At 43.4% G+C, this 15,509-nt stretch overlaps 1 protein-coding gene across 1 annotated transcript in view; it reads right to left on the bottom strand.

The window, feature by feature from the left end:
- GALNT5 (polypeptide N-acetylgalactosaminyltransferase 5) overlaps positions 1–2,433 on the bottom strand; it is a 56,661-nt gene extending 54,228 nt beyond the window's left edge. Inside the window, exon 1 of the mRNA XM_084811121.1 lies at positions 272–2,433. Within this exon, the coding sequence (XP_084667247.1) occupies positions 272–1,770 (1,499 nt within the window). The 5' untranslated portion in view covers positions 1,771–2,433. The remainder of the gene's footprint in view (positions 1–271) is intronic.
- Positions 2,434–15,509: the final 13,076 nt, after the last annotated feature.

The following is a 15,509-nucleotide window of genomic DNA, read 5'->3' as shown; positions in this document are numbered from 1 at the left end:
AGGTGCAGTCTGACATTATAAAGGTGTTCTACAATCAAGTTAAAATTGCGTACAGCATAAACGTTTTCATCCAGTACAATAAAAGCATCCTGGCCCACTCTTGTAGTTCCCATTAAAACAAATGGATATGTTTTATAAATGTTACTGTTTTCATTGTTACTCAAGATTATTGACAGCTAACTCTAGCTGACAGGAAGAAAATCCATTTGATCAATAAACAATTCATAATAGCCAAAATCTGTGCTTTGTAATCTAAGGAAACAGATCTTACCCAATGGGCCTTGTGTCATCAATGGCTCGGTCCACTGGGATTAGGTCACTGAGATAGACGTTGAAGTTTCCCTCATTCCATCTCTTTTTTGCCTCTTCTTGCTTCTCACCTGGGACCATAGCAGGGCGCCCAAACTGACCCGGTGCTGTGGGGTCCCTTGGGCCAAGTGTCCTATCAATGGGTATCACTTTGTGCAGTCTAGTATTTTCTGTGAAATGGATCGCACTGTCACTGTGATTGATTTTTCTTAATTGCTCCTTATCGACAAAATTGACCCTGTCAATGTTACCTAGTTCTGTTCCTTCAGCCAGAATTGCTTTTGTAACCGGTTCCTTAATAAGGCTGGCTGCTTTGGTCACATTAATTGCTTTCAGGTTATCGTTGCTTTTGTCGTCCATCAGTTGCACATTCTTTTCCATCAGTCTCTTTCCTTTGGCATCAGCCGGGGGATTCCGAGATGCTGGAAAGACCACCTGCGCTCCCTCCTTGCTTATAATGTCCACTCGCTTTTCAGAAAGAACCTGTTTCGCAAGTGCAATTTTTGCATCCTCCTCTTCTGGCAGCTTTCCTGGACCTGTTGCATTTGTAGACCCTCTCTTTTGAAGGGAGGCTGCTTTTGAAGTAGCCAGCTTGCCGCCAGGTAAATCCATGCCCCTTGTGGCATCACGAACGCCTCCAACACTTATTATATCCCCTGTCCTGTTTACTGGAAACTTTGGTGCTCTCAGTAGCCCGGGGCCGTCCCGAGGTTCCGCAGGTTTGCTTCCAGTTGCCAATTCCTGCTTCAGTCCAGCCAAAGAGCCTTTATCCACCAATCCAAATTTAAAGAAAACCTCCTTTCTTCCCTTGGATCCCTTCGTGAACAGCTTGGGCACTTTCTGAGTGGCTTTGCTTTTGACAGGAGCCGCTGTGTGTGTCAACTGGAGCAGGGGCTGCCCTGCGGCGGCGGCGGCAGCAGCTGAGGAGGTCTCCAAGACCCCCCTGGGAAGAGCTGGCTTTGTTTTGGGTGGGCTAGTGGGGCTGACTGCCCCCCTCGCTTTCTCTTCCATGGGGACAGCGGAGGAGGGCCGAGGGGGGCTCCCCCCCAGCTTGACCGGGATTGTCCTGCGCAGCGCCATCGTTTCTTGGGGTCTTTGGGTGGATGGCTTCTGCCTTTCCCCGCCTTTGCCCGCTCCATCCTCAGCCCTAGCAGCCTCCTCCCCGCGGTTCCTCTCATAGGCTCCCTCACCCCCTCGCAAGCCTGTCGGGGGCGGCGGCGGCGCCGCCTGAGGCTCCTCTCTGGACCACCCGCCGCCCCCGGGGCCGCTCTCTGGGTCTCTCCAAACTCTGAGCCTCTCCCTCTCCTTCCTGATCATCTCCTCTTTCAGAACTCGGGTGTTGATCTCGCTGAATGAAAACCTGAGGGCTGCCATGTCAAAGAGCAGCCAGATGATGGAGGCTGCGAAGATAAAAGCGAAGGCTCTCCCGCTGCCTCGGAAAAGCTTCCGGATTTTGTTCATCTTGGAGAAAGTTTGTCTCGCCCTTCGCCGCGCAGCCTGCGCCCTCGGCCGCCTCCGCCTCCTCCCCTCTGGGCCTCCTTACCTAACGCGGCGGCGGCGGCACACGCGGCCCCTGCTTCTCCCTGGAACACGTCTGCATGTCGATCTAGGGGCAGCCTCAAGTCCTGCTCCCGCCTGTTGCTCTTTGCTTGCGTGGCAGGTCTGCCGCGGCGGAGCATCCGCGTCTCCTCGGCTTCGCGTGGGCCGCGCAGCCACCGCATGCCACGCGCCACGCCGGAAGGCCCAGAGCGGCCCGCGGACAGCTCGCCGGTGCGCCCTAGACCCCGGCTGCTCGCGCCGCCCCTCGGAACGGGGGCTGCGTCTCCATTCTAGGGCGCGCGGAAAGAAGGAAGAGATGGCCGCAGATCAGCTGGAGAGAGAAAACATGGTGTGTGTGTGTGTGTGTGTGTGTGTGTGTGTGTCGTCCCCCCCCAGCCCGCCCAGCTCTCGTTCCTTCTCTGTAACCCAACACCACCTCACAAAAGAAAACAACCTCCAGCCTGCACACGTCTTGGGAGAGCGGCTCTCCCCAGCACCTTCCGAGTCAGACCAGTTGCTTTCAGAGGCTCTGGCCTGGCGAAGTTATACGCTCAGGCCAACAGGAACAATTGGGCGCTCGTCTCTAGTTTGGGGCTGGTGGTGTTTCCTGGTTGGCATAGGGAAATTTGCCCTTCCGTAGACCTGCCTCCTCAGAAGGGCGCCTGGTGGTTCCCCTTTTGGAAACAATCACACACAAAGAGAGTTTGAGAAACAGCAAGGGATCCCCCCCCCCCGCTTCTTTATCTTGTTTCCTTGTTCAGGCAGAACTTTAAACCAGCACTCTGCTGTGTTCAGTGCAGGGCTGGCCCAAGACAATTTGCTGCCTGAGGCAAAGAATAAGATGCCCTCCCCGTCCTCGCCCCGCCCCCCCCATGCCCAAAAGCCACTGGACTGGCAACTGAATCTTCAGTACTGGCAATGGGACAGTGTCGCTCAGCAAACACAAGGCAGCAGGCTACTTTAAGGGGTACAGGGAAGAATGTTTGGCGCACAACTCTCTCCTCCAACACCTTGCTGCTTCTGAGGCAACTGACTCACTCTGCCAAATGGTAGGGTGGCAGGGCTCAGGCAGCAATAGAATGTGCAATGTTCTGGAGGGGGGGAAAGAGATTGTCTCTGAGCATGTGTAAAAAGCTTTTCCCCCACAGTTCAGAAATCATGGTGTATGTTTCTGATACTAAGTGCAGGAACAAAAGGTGGGTGGGTGCGTTGTATTTATTTTCAAATCATAGATTTTCAAATCATAGATTTTCAAATAGATGTTTTGAAAATAAATACAACGCACCCACCCACCTTTTGTTCCTGCACTTAGTATCAGAAACATACACCGTGATTTCTGAACTGTGGGGGAAAAGCTTTTTACACATGCTCAGAGGCAATCTCTTTCCCCCCTCCAGAACATTGCACATTCTATTGCTGCCTGAGCCCTGCCACCCTACCATTTGGCAGAGTGAGTCAGTTGCCTCAGAAGCAGCAAGGTGTTGGAGGAGAGTGTTGTGCACCAAACATTCTTCCCTGTACCCCTTAAAGTAGCCTGCTGCCTTGTGTTTGCTGAGCGAATGTACTGCCCACCCTTCCAATACGTTTCCAGGGCAGTTCATATAAGCATGAAAAAAACAAAACACAATAGCATGAAAAATATATGAACAAAAAGAGAGTCACATAGTAATAAAAGAAGCCTCAGCAACTAAAGGAGCAGAACTTTAAAATCTTGGGAGAATTAAAAACAGACCAATACCTCATCACCCAGCACTGAAAAGATTAGAATGTGGGCACTAGGCAAACCTCTCTAGGGAAAGAATTCTACAGATGGGGCATCACCACTGAAAAGGTCCCCATCCTGACTGCCACCTGCTTTACCTCAGATGTCAGGGCAGCAGGATGAGACCCTCAGAAGATTGCCTCAGTACATGAGCAGGTTGATGTGGGAGCAGGTGTTCCTTGAGATACTTGGGGAATTCTGGGAAATAGAATTGAATGAATAGCAACTCCGCACCATACACTTCTGGATATTGTGTGAAGAGGAATCATGTAGAATGCTGCATGGGTTCCAAGTGCATGAGAGCTAGTGCAATGTAGTCGTGAAGAGTGTGAGGCTTGAACTGGGAAATCTGCAGCCTTAAACTCCTGTGCATGTTTACTTACTGTAATTTGGATGCAAATGGGGAAAGTGTGGAAGACACTCATTTTTGGAATGTTTGACCAATTTAATGCCAACTGTGGTCATTAATAAACAGCAGTGATAATGCAAGAGGGCTCAATGGGGCTATCTACCACATCCAGGGCAAATGTACCTGTGCATCATTGAATGTTGTGTATTTGATCTCTTGCATCAAGTACCCTGAAGACATTAACATCAGCCAAACATGGCTGTCTTTAAGATAAAGATTAAATGGGCACAAATCAAACATCAAGCATAAGAACATCAATAAACCTATCAGTGAACACTTTAACCTCCCTGAACCATCAAGGGCCTCAGGCTGACAGATCTAAAGACATTGAAACCAGGGGCTTGCTTGGAATAAGAGACTGCAGAACAAGAGATACTGAAGAAATTTGATTGTGTTCATCAGGGACTCTGTAGGGACTATGGTTTCTATGAAAGTTATAAAGACTCTTAGTGCACCTTTGGGGTTTGTAACTGTTGCTTTAAGAGAGTGGAATGCTTGCTGCAGATCTACCTGTTTAACTGTCTTTTCAGACTCAAAGCCTCCAGTTCCACTTACAGCATCTGATGAAGTGGGATGTAACTCACGAAAGCTCGCTCTAATTTATTAAACTATTTGTACAGTTAAAACATTTAGTGATGTTTGTGCTACATTTAACCCTTGAATCTGACCAATTTGAGTTCACCTCCCACCACAACTACATGCCACACCCAGCAACAGGATACCTGTCAACTCCAAGGATGCTTTTAAGGGCACAGCCCTGCCCTCCGCTTTTGGACAGCAGGGCATGGAGGCTTTGTGCATGGGTGAACAGGGGTGTGGATGGGTAGGAGGGTTTATGCAGAGCTGCCTGATTTCTCCTCCTTCCTCTCACTTGCCACTGAGCAATGAAAGCCTACATGGCAGATGACAGGAAGGGGTGGGGAAGAGGCAGAAGGGTTAGCATACTCCCTCCTATCCACCCTCATGCAAATCACCAGCTTCACAACCACAGCAAAGCCTCTCTAGGCAAATATGTGCCAAAGGGCCCCCTGCATGAAGGGCTTACCTTTGGCCCTAACAGGCATAGCATGTGCTGCATTGGAGGAGCAGAAGCTGCCCTACTACACACAGACTTTAGGATCTTTGCAGCCTTAGCTAGTGATAAACCACTGCTGGCAACGAGTGGCCACAATAAAATAGGATGTTTTTAGTGCATTCTTATCCACCTAATGAATGAATTATTTATAGCAAATGAAAGGGAATATACCCTCACCGTTAAACTTCACTTGCACATTATGAATCATGAAACATTTCACAGCTGGGAATGGCTTTGTCAAATAGCCCTGCCGAAAAACTTTGCAGTCTGGTTTTCCTGTTTGGCAAATACAAATGTGTGGGGTTTATTTGAACAAACCTGCTCAACACAAGACAGCAGCCTTTATGGGTAAGAACTAATTAATTAACTCTGGACCACTCTAATATTAGAATAATAATGAGAGTCAGTCTTATACAGGCAAGGAAATCTGCTGTTTAGTAAAACACAAGGGCTTTTATTTTATTTCTTTTTTAATGTAGGGCTTGGGAAGAGAAAGTGACTTTGCACTGCTGAAGTTTAATGCTCAATCATAAAAGGAGGAATCAAGCCATCTCAGGCTTCAGAGTAGCCTCTGGGGTTCAGAAGGGAATGGATCCCACTTTTCTAAGAATAGGTATACAAAGTCTACTTTTACACAACACAACAGCAGAGAACCTGCTTTGTATGTAGTAGTCCGCAAGCTTGACCCTCAGTAGCCTGAAAGTTCCCAAAGCTGTATAGTGTAATGCCTTTAATACACAAATTTCATTACACAACAACAGTGTGTTGTATACAGTATTACACTACACGGATTTTGGAATTTTTCTTATGGCAAATGAGGCTACCTTTTTTTTTTTTCCTAGTCTGAAAGTTCAGCTTTTTAGAGCACCAAATTTTTTATGGTGCTTCGCAATAGAGAAAATCTGAAGGTTAACATTGTTAAATCTGAAGGTAAATGGCTAGCATTGCCAACCAGACAATATTTGAGTGATCTGACCTGTCAAGCCATATTCTATCAGGTAAGCAGCACTGATAGATAAGCTGGTAAAAATGCTCATTATATCAGACTCTGACCACACTTCAATTAGATCCTGCATTGGCTCCGCTTACAACTTTATAGATTCTCTCAGGGTCTGCCCTTGGCAGAAATTCTACTCTCGCTTCAGCCTTGATGCTGGGGCTTATCTGTCCCTGGCTCCACCTCATCTCAGGAGATCACTATTTTTTAAATACAAAATTGGTAACTCTGTGAATTGCCTGAGGGACAAAGGACATGATGAGCAGCCTCATACGATATATCTATTGCTGGCTTCTGCCACCTCAGGCTGCACATAGAAGAATGCCTGAATACTGCCTTCTCATGTTAAACAAACACCAAAACACTTCCTTTCACGTACAAAACTATCTAGTTCATCATGGAGAAACGTTTAGCTTAATATTCTCTCTGCCTTGCTAGTTTTATGTGTTGAAAGATTTATTTATTTTTAACATGAGGGAGCATTCAAACATTCCATATGGCACCTGCAGTTACCACAGCTTTTATCTGTTTTAAATATTTGATTGATAATTTGTGGAACTTGGTTCCAGTTTATGTCCACTAGGCCCCCATCATTACAAGCCTTCATGCAGGTCCTAAAGACTTACCCATTTACTTTGGCCTAGAACTGAGTTAGGACTTTGTTGAGTGTCATGATATGGTGCTATTTGAGGGGAGGGCAGGAAATGGAGAGCTTTGAAGGCACCATTGGAGGTCTCTGCAGGTGCTGTGCTGGGGACCCCTCCCTTAAGTAGTCCATCATATTTCCAAGCTAAACCTGTTCAGAGATTCATACAATAAGCTTTCATAATGAGAGATATTTTATCTTTTATATAATTCAAAGTTGGGAGTTAGTTGGTCATCCCTTTGTGACTACCTTCCCGCTGACCAATTCTTATGAAACACACTTTATTGGAAAGCTCTTGACACACAGATTCCACAAATAACGATGGTTTTCGTTATAATTCAAAGTCGGGAGTTTATGTCCATAAAGCTTTTTTGTTTTGTTTTAAAGAATTAGACTATCTGCTGCCATTCAAACTGGATGAGACTTTGATCTCATCCATCAAGCCTGACAACACTCTTGGATCTCTTTTTAGATCTGCTGACATTGTCATCTGGGACAAAGTGTCAATGGCTAACTACTTTGCTACTAACTGTGTAGGCAGGCCGCTGAAGGAGCCCATCAGCAATGACGTCCCATTTGGCGGCAAGACTATTGTGTTTGGTAGAAACTTTAGGCAGACCTTGCCCGTCATCCCACATGGTGCCCATGCAGCCATCCTTGGCCAATCAGTCAAGGAACCTGGATGTGACTCAGGGTCTTATCATTGGCACAAGGTTCATCATGCTTGCCATACACAACAACTGTCTGCATCAGGAAGCCCTCATTGGACAGGCAAAGGGAAAACAGATCTTCCTGCCAAGGATCAACCTTGCACCTTCCAACTCATCTCTCCCCTTCCAGTTCAAGCATCGCCAGTTCTCCATTCATCTGGCCTTTGCCATTAGCATCAACAGGGACAGACTGTGGACCAAGTTGGCATCTATCTACCTACACCTGTCTTCTGCCATGGACAACTCTATGTTGCCATGAGTCACGAGCACTCATTGGAAAACCTCAAGATTCAAGTCATCGATGGATCAGAACAAGGACATTATACCCTGGAATTTATACCAAGAACACTGTATTTAAGGAAGTTTTGTAAAGGTAAAATTTTTTGAATGTTTCAATTAATGCAGTTAGTGAAGTTAAACCTTTCATTACATTTGATTTTTCTCTGTGAACTGTGTTCGCGGGTAACCAACTGGTGTGTGTGTGTGTGTGTGTGCGCACGTAAGCAGTAGTGGGAAAAAGTTTGTGAACCCTAATGATAATTATGGAAATTCCATAGTTGTACCATGACAGACTTCGTGAATCAAAACCAGTCCTTTTCTAAGTATCCAATGTGGTCTATATTAACCAATTCCGTGTCTTGTGAAATAAAATAATATATATAGGCAAACAATGAGTACTTAGGAGTCAGGGTATGTGCAAAAGTAAGTGAACCCCTGGTTGCATCAGCTCAATTAAAGGGAATAATTAGAATTAGATGTTTAAGTAACATCTTAAACATCTAAGATGTTACTTAAAAGTAAGATGTTACTTAATCTTAATCTAAGATTAAAGGTAAGATGTTTAAGATGTAAGATGTTACTTAATCTTAATCTAAGATGTTACTTAAAGATCTTCAAGGGTGAGTTTGGGAGGAAGAGACACACAGATATAAAGGCAACCTCTCATTCTCTCACTGTCTCACCAGCTGGCACACACCTGTTCACTCACTCTTAGAAGCTTTCTGTTGGAGATGGGAGAGCTTTGAAATCTTCCCTGCCCAGAGACACGCACACACATGCAACATCTTGTCGTGGCACTTCACTTGTCATGACTAGCCACCATTAGCAGGCTGTATCTTTCATGAATTTTTCTAAGCACCCTTCCCCATGGATTGTGCCACTGGAGGATAGAACCCCGAGTGGCATATGTATGGATATGAAAGCGTTTCAATCTAGAATAAAAGCTTGTGATATTGTGGGATTTATTTCTCATGGTCACGGAGAAAGGTTGCCATCTAGTAATATGCATGGGATGGTTGTGTTCCCACTGTACAGATTGGGTCAATTTTTATTGTCTTCAGCAGTTATAACGTAAGGCCACCCAGGGCCAGTGGGTTTGCCATGTAATGTCCCAATTGTAAATAGTTTCTTAACAGCATATTATAAGAAATAAGTCCGATTTCCATGTCATTGTAATCAGAGGTGAGCAGACTTCAGGCTTGTGGGATCTATTTTGTTTTTTTACTGGAAGCCTGATATCTACCAACTGGAGCCAGACACAAAATGGTGGTTCAAGGAAAGAGGTCTATTATCTACGGCACTCCATGAACCATACACTGGCATATATATAAATCTACTTTGGAGTTATGAGAGATCAGAGGTTTTAACACAACTCTCTAAAACTAGCCAGCAGAGAGCTGAATAAAGGACCTGGTCAAAAGCAACCAATTAGTACTCTTATTGTACAGATGAGGAACACCGAGGCTGACAGATAATAAATTAGCACAACACCAGCCATCCAGAACTTTTTATTCTTGCAATTTTATTTGCTCTCATTAAAGTATTGTGAGTCAGAAACTCTTGGAGATCTACTGCAAATCACCAAGAGATCTACCTGTAGATTCTGATCTACCACCTTCTGCTATCTGCCCCTGACTGAAATCACATTGAATTACACTGTAAATAAAATCATGGAACCTACAAGTTATTTTTGGATTCAGCAACTTGGGCTATGGTCACTGGAAGCTTAGCAGGTCTGGGTCTGGCCAGTGCCTGGATGAGAGCACTCCTGGAATGCTCCCCTGAATTCCATGGAAGAAAGGTAGAATGGAATTGTAACACAATAAACTGGGGATGGGCAACTTGTGGTCCTCCAGAGGTTTTGGACTACAACTCCCACTAATCCCCACCATTGGCTATTCTGGCAAGGGCTGATGGGAGTTGTAGGCAAAAACCTCTGGAGGACCACAAGTTGCCCTTCCCTGCAATAAAAAACAACATAATTACACATGTTAGTTTATTATTTTATATATTTATACCTCACATATTAGGATAATTCCTTGCAAGGAAGCTTACAAAGATTTAAGAACAATGTATATATTTTTCTATGTACAAAGTCATGACATCCAATCCATCTTTTACTTCCAAGTAAAAATGTCTGGGATCAGGGTGTGACAGTCTAGTTCTAAATATACTCAAGAATAAATTCAGATGCCACCAGTGGGATCTACTCTTGTAGTCCACAAACTGCTTTTTTCCATGTAGTTCTGTCTCTGTGCTTGGTGGAATTCTCAAGTAACTGCTTTAATAATAAGCAGGAGGAACATGTCTTCTGGACTGAGGATGTACTACTAATGCATAAGTGAATATTAGGTTTATTTTGAATATTCATGCAAATTCCAATAAGTGTTTCATGCTCACAATTCCATAATTGAACTTTGAATCCAATGCTTCAGGTTTGTATCATCCATGTGGAAAATTTGTCACTTTGCAACTTCACACTTTACCGCTTTGCCAACATTTGCCACTTTACTAATGTTTTGTTAGCAATCACATAAGTGGTAATTAGATGTTAATGTTCTTGCATGCCTAAAGACTTGTTATGTGACACAGAGTAACTAATTATAAGAATAGTTTTCCCGTCTTTCAGGCGTCCTGATGAATCGCCTAATGGCAAGTAGGAACTGTTTGCTTTTGTAGACGGCACAAACCTCAGCCTGAATATTTATGCTATTTTTTGAATTTCAGTCTTAAACCCAATTTGGACTACCTCATCCAAGGTTGCATACATGGAAAGATTGTTCAATATGTTGTCTCTAGAAGTAGGCTTCTAGATGCAAGGTCATGTCAACATGATGAACACATCTCCATATTCCTTTCCCCCTTTGCAAATACATTTGTATTGTATTTTCAAAACAAAACAATAAAACAAACAATACATACTTTGAATATAACATATACAAGTTATGTGGTTTTTGAGTTACCAATTTTTTCATATAGCCATATCATATAATACTTAAGAAATTGGGGTCTTTCTGAAAACTGTATTGTGACAGCACATTTTTCCAAGTAAATTAGCAAATTATTATTTCAGGAACCAAAATATTTTCCATTGTTGGTCTGTAGCTGCATTTAGGTTACAGTCATAAGCCCACTTACTAGTGAGTAAGTCCCACTGAACTCAGTGAGACTTACTTCTGAGTGACTAAATATGCTTACGGTTGCGCTACAAGTGAAGCATTGTAGAATTGTTTCTTCCAGTGCATCAGTCTTTATCAGGAAAAAAACAACATTTAAGTGTGTGGCAGATCACTGATTTATGCTAGGTAGTGTTTAATTTTAAGGAGCAAATATTATTAAATATTAACTCCAAAGTCTGTTAGAGAACAATTAGTGCTTTAGCCAATGCTTACAAATTTCTACAATTTGCTATTGGAATAGAAACAAACAGGTATTGATATGAAACAAAGGTGCAAAAGTAATTGGATAATAATATTATTATGCGTATGCACCCCACTTCTGAGTGGTGAAAAGTTTCAAGAGCTCCAGTGCTTACCCAGGATTCCATTTCCTTAGAAGGGGGTCATTGGAGACTTATGGCATTTCTGTGATATAAGGTTTACATACACAAATATGCAAGCTGAGCATAAGATGTGGGTTCACAGCATTAACATTATAACAGATTCCTGTTCGCCATCAGAGGTCTAGGGAAAACCATAGTGCCATATGATTTCCTGCGGAAAGTAAAGTCAGCTCTATGGACTTTTATACGTGAAGCTGTTAATCTGCTGCATCTATTTCAGCATAGTGACTGCTTTTTTGCTACATAACCTCTAGGTGGCACTGAGGTATTGCAGAATAGTGCAGATACACACTTGGAAACAGCATTTTCTTTTACTATCGAAAATAACACCCAATTTTCCCTGCTTTTAAAAAAAAAAGCTTGCCAAAAGCGCTGTTTATAAACAGAAGCAAAAGTGGAGGCTCATTGTTTCGTCTAAAGAACCTGTAAGCAACTGTGAGTAGGGAATGATGAGTGCACAATAAATACCTTGTGTAGAAAAGCTCTAAATCTCCTTTTCAGTACCAATTCCAGCACAGACTGACTTCCTGCTACACATACACACACTTCAGTTGCCCCCTCCCCTTGACAAGTATGGGGAAGAAAGAGCCACTATTACCTATCCCTTCTTAGGCCATCCCATCTCCCACTGAAACACATCACCATAATGTTATCGCCTATCAATGGTCCTTTTCAGGTCTTAAGGCATCTACATCTACATCGGTAGTTCTCCTTAAGAACCAGCCAAAGATTACATGGTTGGAAGGGATCCTGAATCTCTTTGTGATCATATCATAGGCACTGGGATGTTAGGGATCGCTCAAAGGTCATTCAGACCAACCCCAACCCATAACAATATTTTTATTATTACAACCAACTAGAATGTCACAAAGTATTGTGTAAGCTTTCTGTTTTCCTAGCATCTTCAGGCTGGATTTTAAGCAAGCGAGGAGGAGGGAGGAAAAGAAAGTTGTTCTTGACCACTATGATGTCTACAGCTTGTAAGATAGAGTGGGGGAAGTGTTATGTACAAACCATGCTAGATGCAAAAGTACCCCAAAGGCTACTGGGAGAAAGAAATAATGACTGCCCTTCTTTTGAAAATGTAAATGCCAGCAGTTAGTCAGATCTGTTTCTAGCACTAATTGGAACACATGGGTCCTTTGTAAGGCAGAGAGAAGAATTTAACTGTCTGCTGGTCAAGTTGGAACCCCGACTCCCCATATGGATGTAGTTTCTGCTCTAGATCCTATTGCAATATTTTTTGTATAACTTTCCTGTTTTTGAGTCTCAATAACAGCTTGATTTGAAAGCAAATTTTGCAGGGAAATGCAATATGATGTATTTGCTGGTTTCTTCCTTTCAGGAGGTAAAAGGTTCCTCTGAAAAACCAGAGATGGGGAATATGTTTGCTTTGGAATATGTTCACAAGGACTCGGAATTAAAACAACATCAGGTCTCTTGCAAATGTGCATAAGGGTCATGTTTGGCTAAGATGTGTCTTGTAAAAGCAGACAGCATGTTTTAAATAAAAGATGACAAAACCTGACCTGGCAATGTTTTTTAAAATTCCAAGTTATGCATAAACTGTGCATTAAATTAATTAGGGATTTCATTAAGAGGAAAGTAAAACAACAAGTTAGCAGTATGCAGTGTTCAGGAATGTGAAGTAATTTCTATCACTGCTAAATATAATCTGTCTCATAAAATGATCCTTTCCTTTGGTGAATTATTGCTGCATAATATGATATATGTAGCTTATTAACAGTACCATTAATTACTATTAGAGCAGAGAAGCACTGAAATCTGGTACACATATAAACAAATGCCGAAGCAGATGGTTGAAATTAACGAAACACGATCTGCTGCTGAACTCGTTACCTAATTAGATTGTTACATCAAAACAGTTAAACCAAATTTGTCATGTTGTCGGCAGTGAGCTGGTGATTTGAGGAATCTGCAAAATAATGCAACAACTTAAAGGAATGGACAGGTCAGGAAGTAAAACAAACAAACAAACAAACAAGAAATCTGTATGTCTACTGGATTGGGGCCGAAAGAAATCTGATTCTTGAGGCTAAAATGACTAGATCATGTTTCTTGTAACTATAATCTGGTGTACTAAATAGCATTCTAATGCTGTCATCATAGTATTATAGAGTCAAATTATCCTACAGGTCCAAATATATTCCTGGAGCAGGGTGCTCTACAGTTTTTGCATTCCCCATCTATTAGCATTTGGATGAATCAATGAGGGCATGATCGTATGCATGTTTAGACCTGTTGGCTGGGGAATGCTGGGAGTTGTAGGACACTTTTCTGTCTAAGCATGTATAGGATGTGCCCTTAATGTTCTATCACCTAGGTAGTGTTCAAAAGAATAAATTAATTAGCCATATCCAATGCATAGACATACCAGCAGCCTTCTGGGCAGAGGCCATTAAGTTTTGGATAGTATCCTACATATTGTTGGCACTGTGTACATTTAAAATAGTAGTAATAATATAATTCAGGGGAATGAAAATGATTCATTATCCATGTGGAGGAGAATTCCCTGCAATACTCTTGCAAGCTCGGGCCCATTCTCACTGACAGCATCTTCCATGTTTTTGTTACTCCGCCTTCAGAGGTGAGGCGGATGGGAAACCTTTCCCAGAGATGGACACCTGGTGCCTACCTGATATAATTCAGCTGCCAGGTGAAGACTTGGCAATTCTCTCTTGCTTTATAGCAGGGGGTGGATGGTTGTTTAGGACTTGAACTCGGAGCATTCCCAACCACTCGGCATGCTTGCAGGAGCCTCTGGGAGTTAGCGTCCAAAACATCTGGAAATCTACCTTCTGCCCACCCCCTGCTTTATAGTCCTTAAAAGGTATGGTAGTTTTAGGTGTACTGCTATTTCTGTTATTGATTTAGGTTTGTAATATTTATCTTACTGATTGTGAAGTTTTGATATATTAATTTTATGTTGCTTTGGGCAATAAGATTGGGAAAGCAGGCCAGATATTTCTTAAATAAATATGCTATGTCAGCTATATGGCACAGGCAATAAAACTCTTTGGGCTGTACAGATCCCCGTAACATCTGGATGAGTTACAATTCTGTAGTGTAGTGAAAGATGGGTATTAAAAAATCCATTGGCTTGGATCCAAAGATAGTCATGATTTTGTTTTCATTTAAATCAATGGGACAAGTTAGCCAGTGGGATGACATGCTGTTGTCTCATTGCTTTCAATGAGACCACAGCATGACTAACGGAAGGAGCAATCCTATGGCTGCTAGACAGCGGCTAGACAGCCATAAGATATCTGGTTTTCCGGGAACTGACCTCCTCCCACTTCCGTGCTGCCTCCAAGGCAGCGTGGAACAGCCCCATCCGCCGAGCTCACAAGAGGCGCGCTGAGTGGCCAAAAAGGGGTGTTCTGGGGGGCGTTCCAGGGCGGGGAGGGCAAAATGCCTGTATGACACATCCAATGAGTCCTACAGCAGCCTTCTGCCCCGCTCTGCCCTCCCGCGGCTAAACAGCCACAATCGGCTGTCTAGCTGAAAATGCAGGGCAGGAGAAGTGTGGCAGGAACGATCCCCTCCGTGCTTCTCCTGCCCTGCATTGGATAGGCAGTCGCCTCCGAGTTCAGAGGCGGCTGCCTATCTGAATAGTATTGCGCCCTTAGTCTCTGAATCCAACCCACTGGATCCACAAGCCTTAGAAACAGTTTTCTGGTATGATTAAATATATCATATTTAATCATATCTGGCATGAGTAAAAATCAAAATATATCTGTTATGATTAAATATTTAAATATTCATGGGTTTCCCCCCTCCCCCAACCAACATTTTTGTTAAGAAACTTATTTGGCAGAACATCAGACTAAAGTGTTCTTAAACAGAACTAAAAAGAGTTAGTTACAAAACGGCAATGAATATTCATGTCAGATTCTTAGCAGTTGTGTGACGTGCAGAACTGTGGGAAAGCTCCAGAAACTTGACATACATATTCCGTCTGGGTTCCCTGCCCGCCACCGCCCCCTTAACACATTGATGTTATTCATACAGCTCAAACTAAATTTCAGTGAAGCGTTGCCCTGATGAAAACAGCCACTGACCACAGTTCAGGGCCCTGTGGGAAAATGCACAAAGAGAATCCAGTGAACAGGGACTTCCCCATTCAGTGCGCCGTTGGAAAGAAGCTTCTCGCATGCAGTGGCGATGATGCTCTGGAGTGAGTGGGCAAAAAGCCCTTGC

Source organism: Heloderma suspectum, chromosome 1 (assembly GCF_057233095.1).
Source record: "Heloderma suspectum isolate Gila_16-S chromosome 1, 16-S_ref, whole genome shotgun sequence".
NCBI lineage: Eukaryota > Metazoa > Chordata > Lepidosauria > Squamata > Helodermatidae > Heloderma > Heloderma suspectum.
This window is presented reverse-complemented; position numbering and strand designations above follow the sequence as displayed.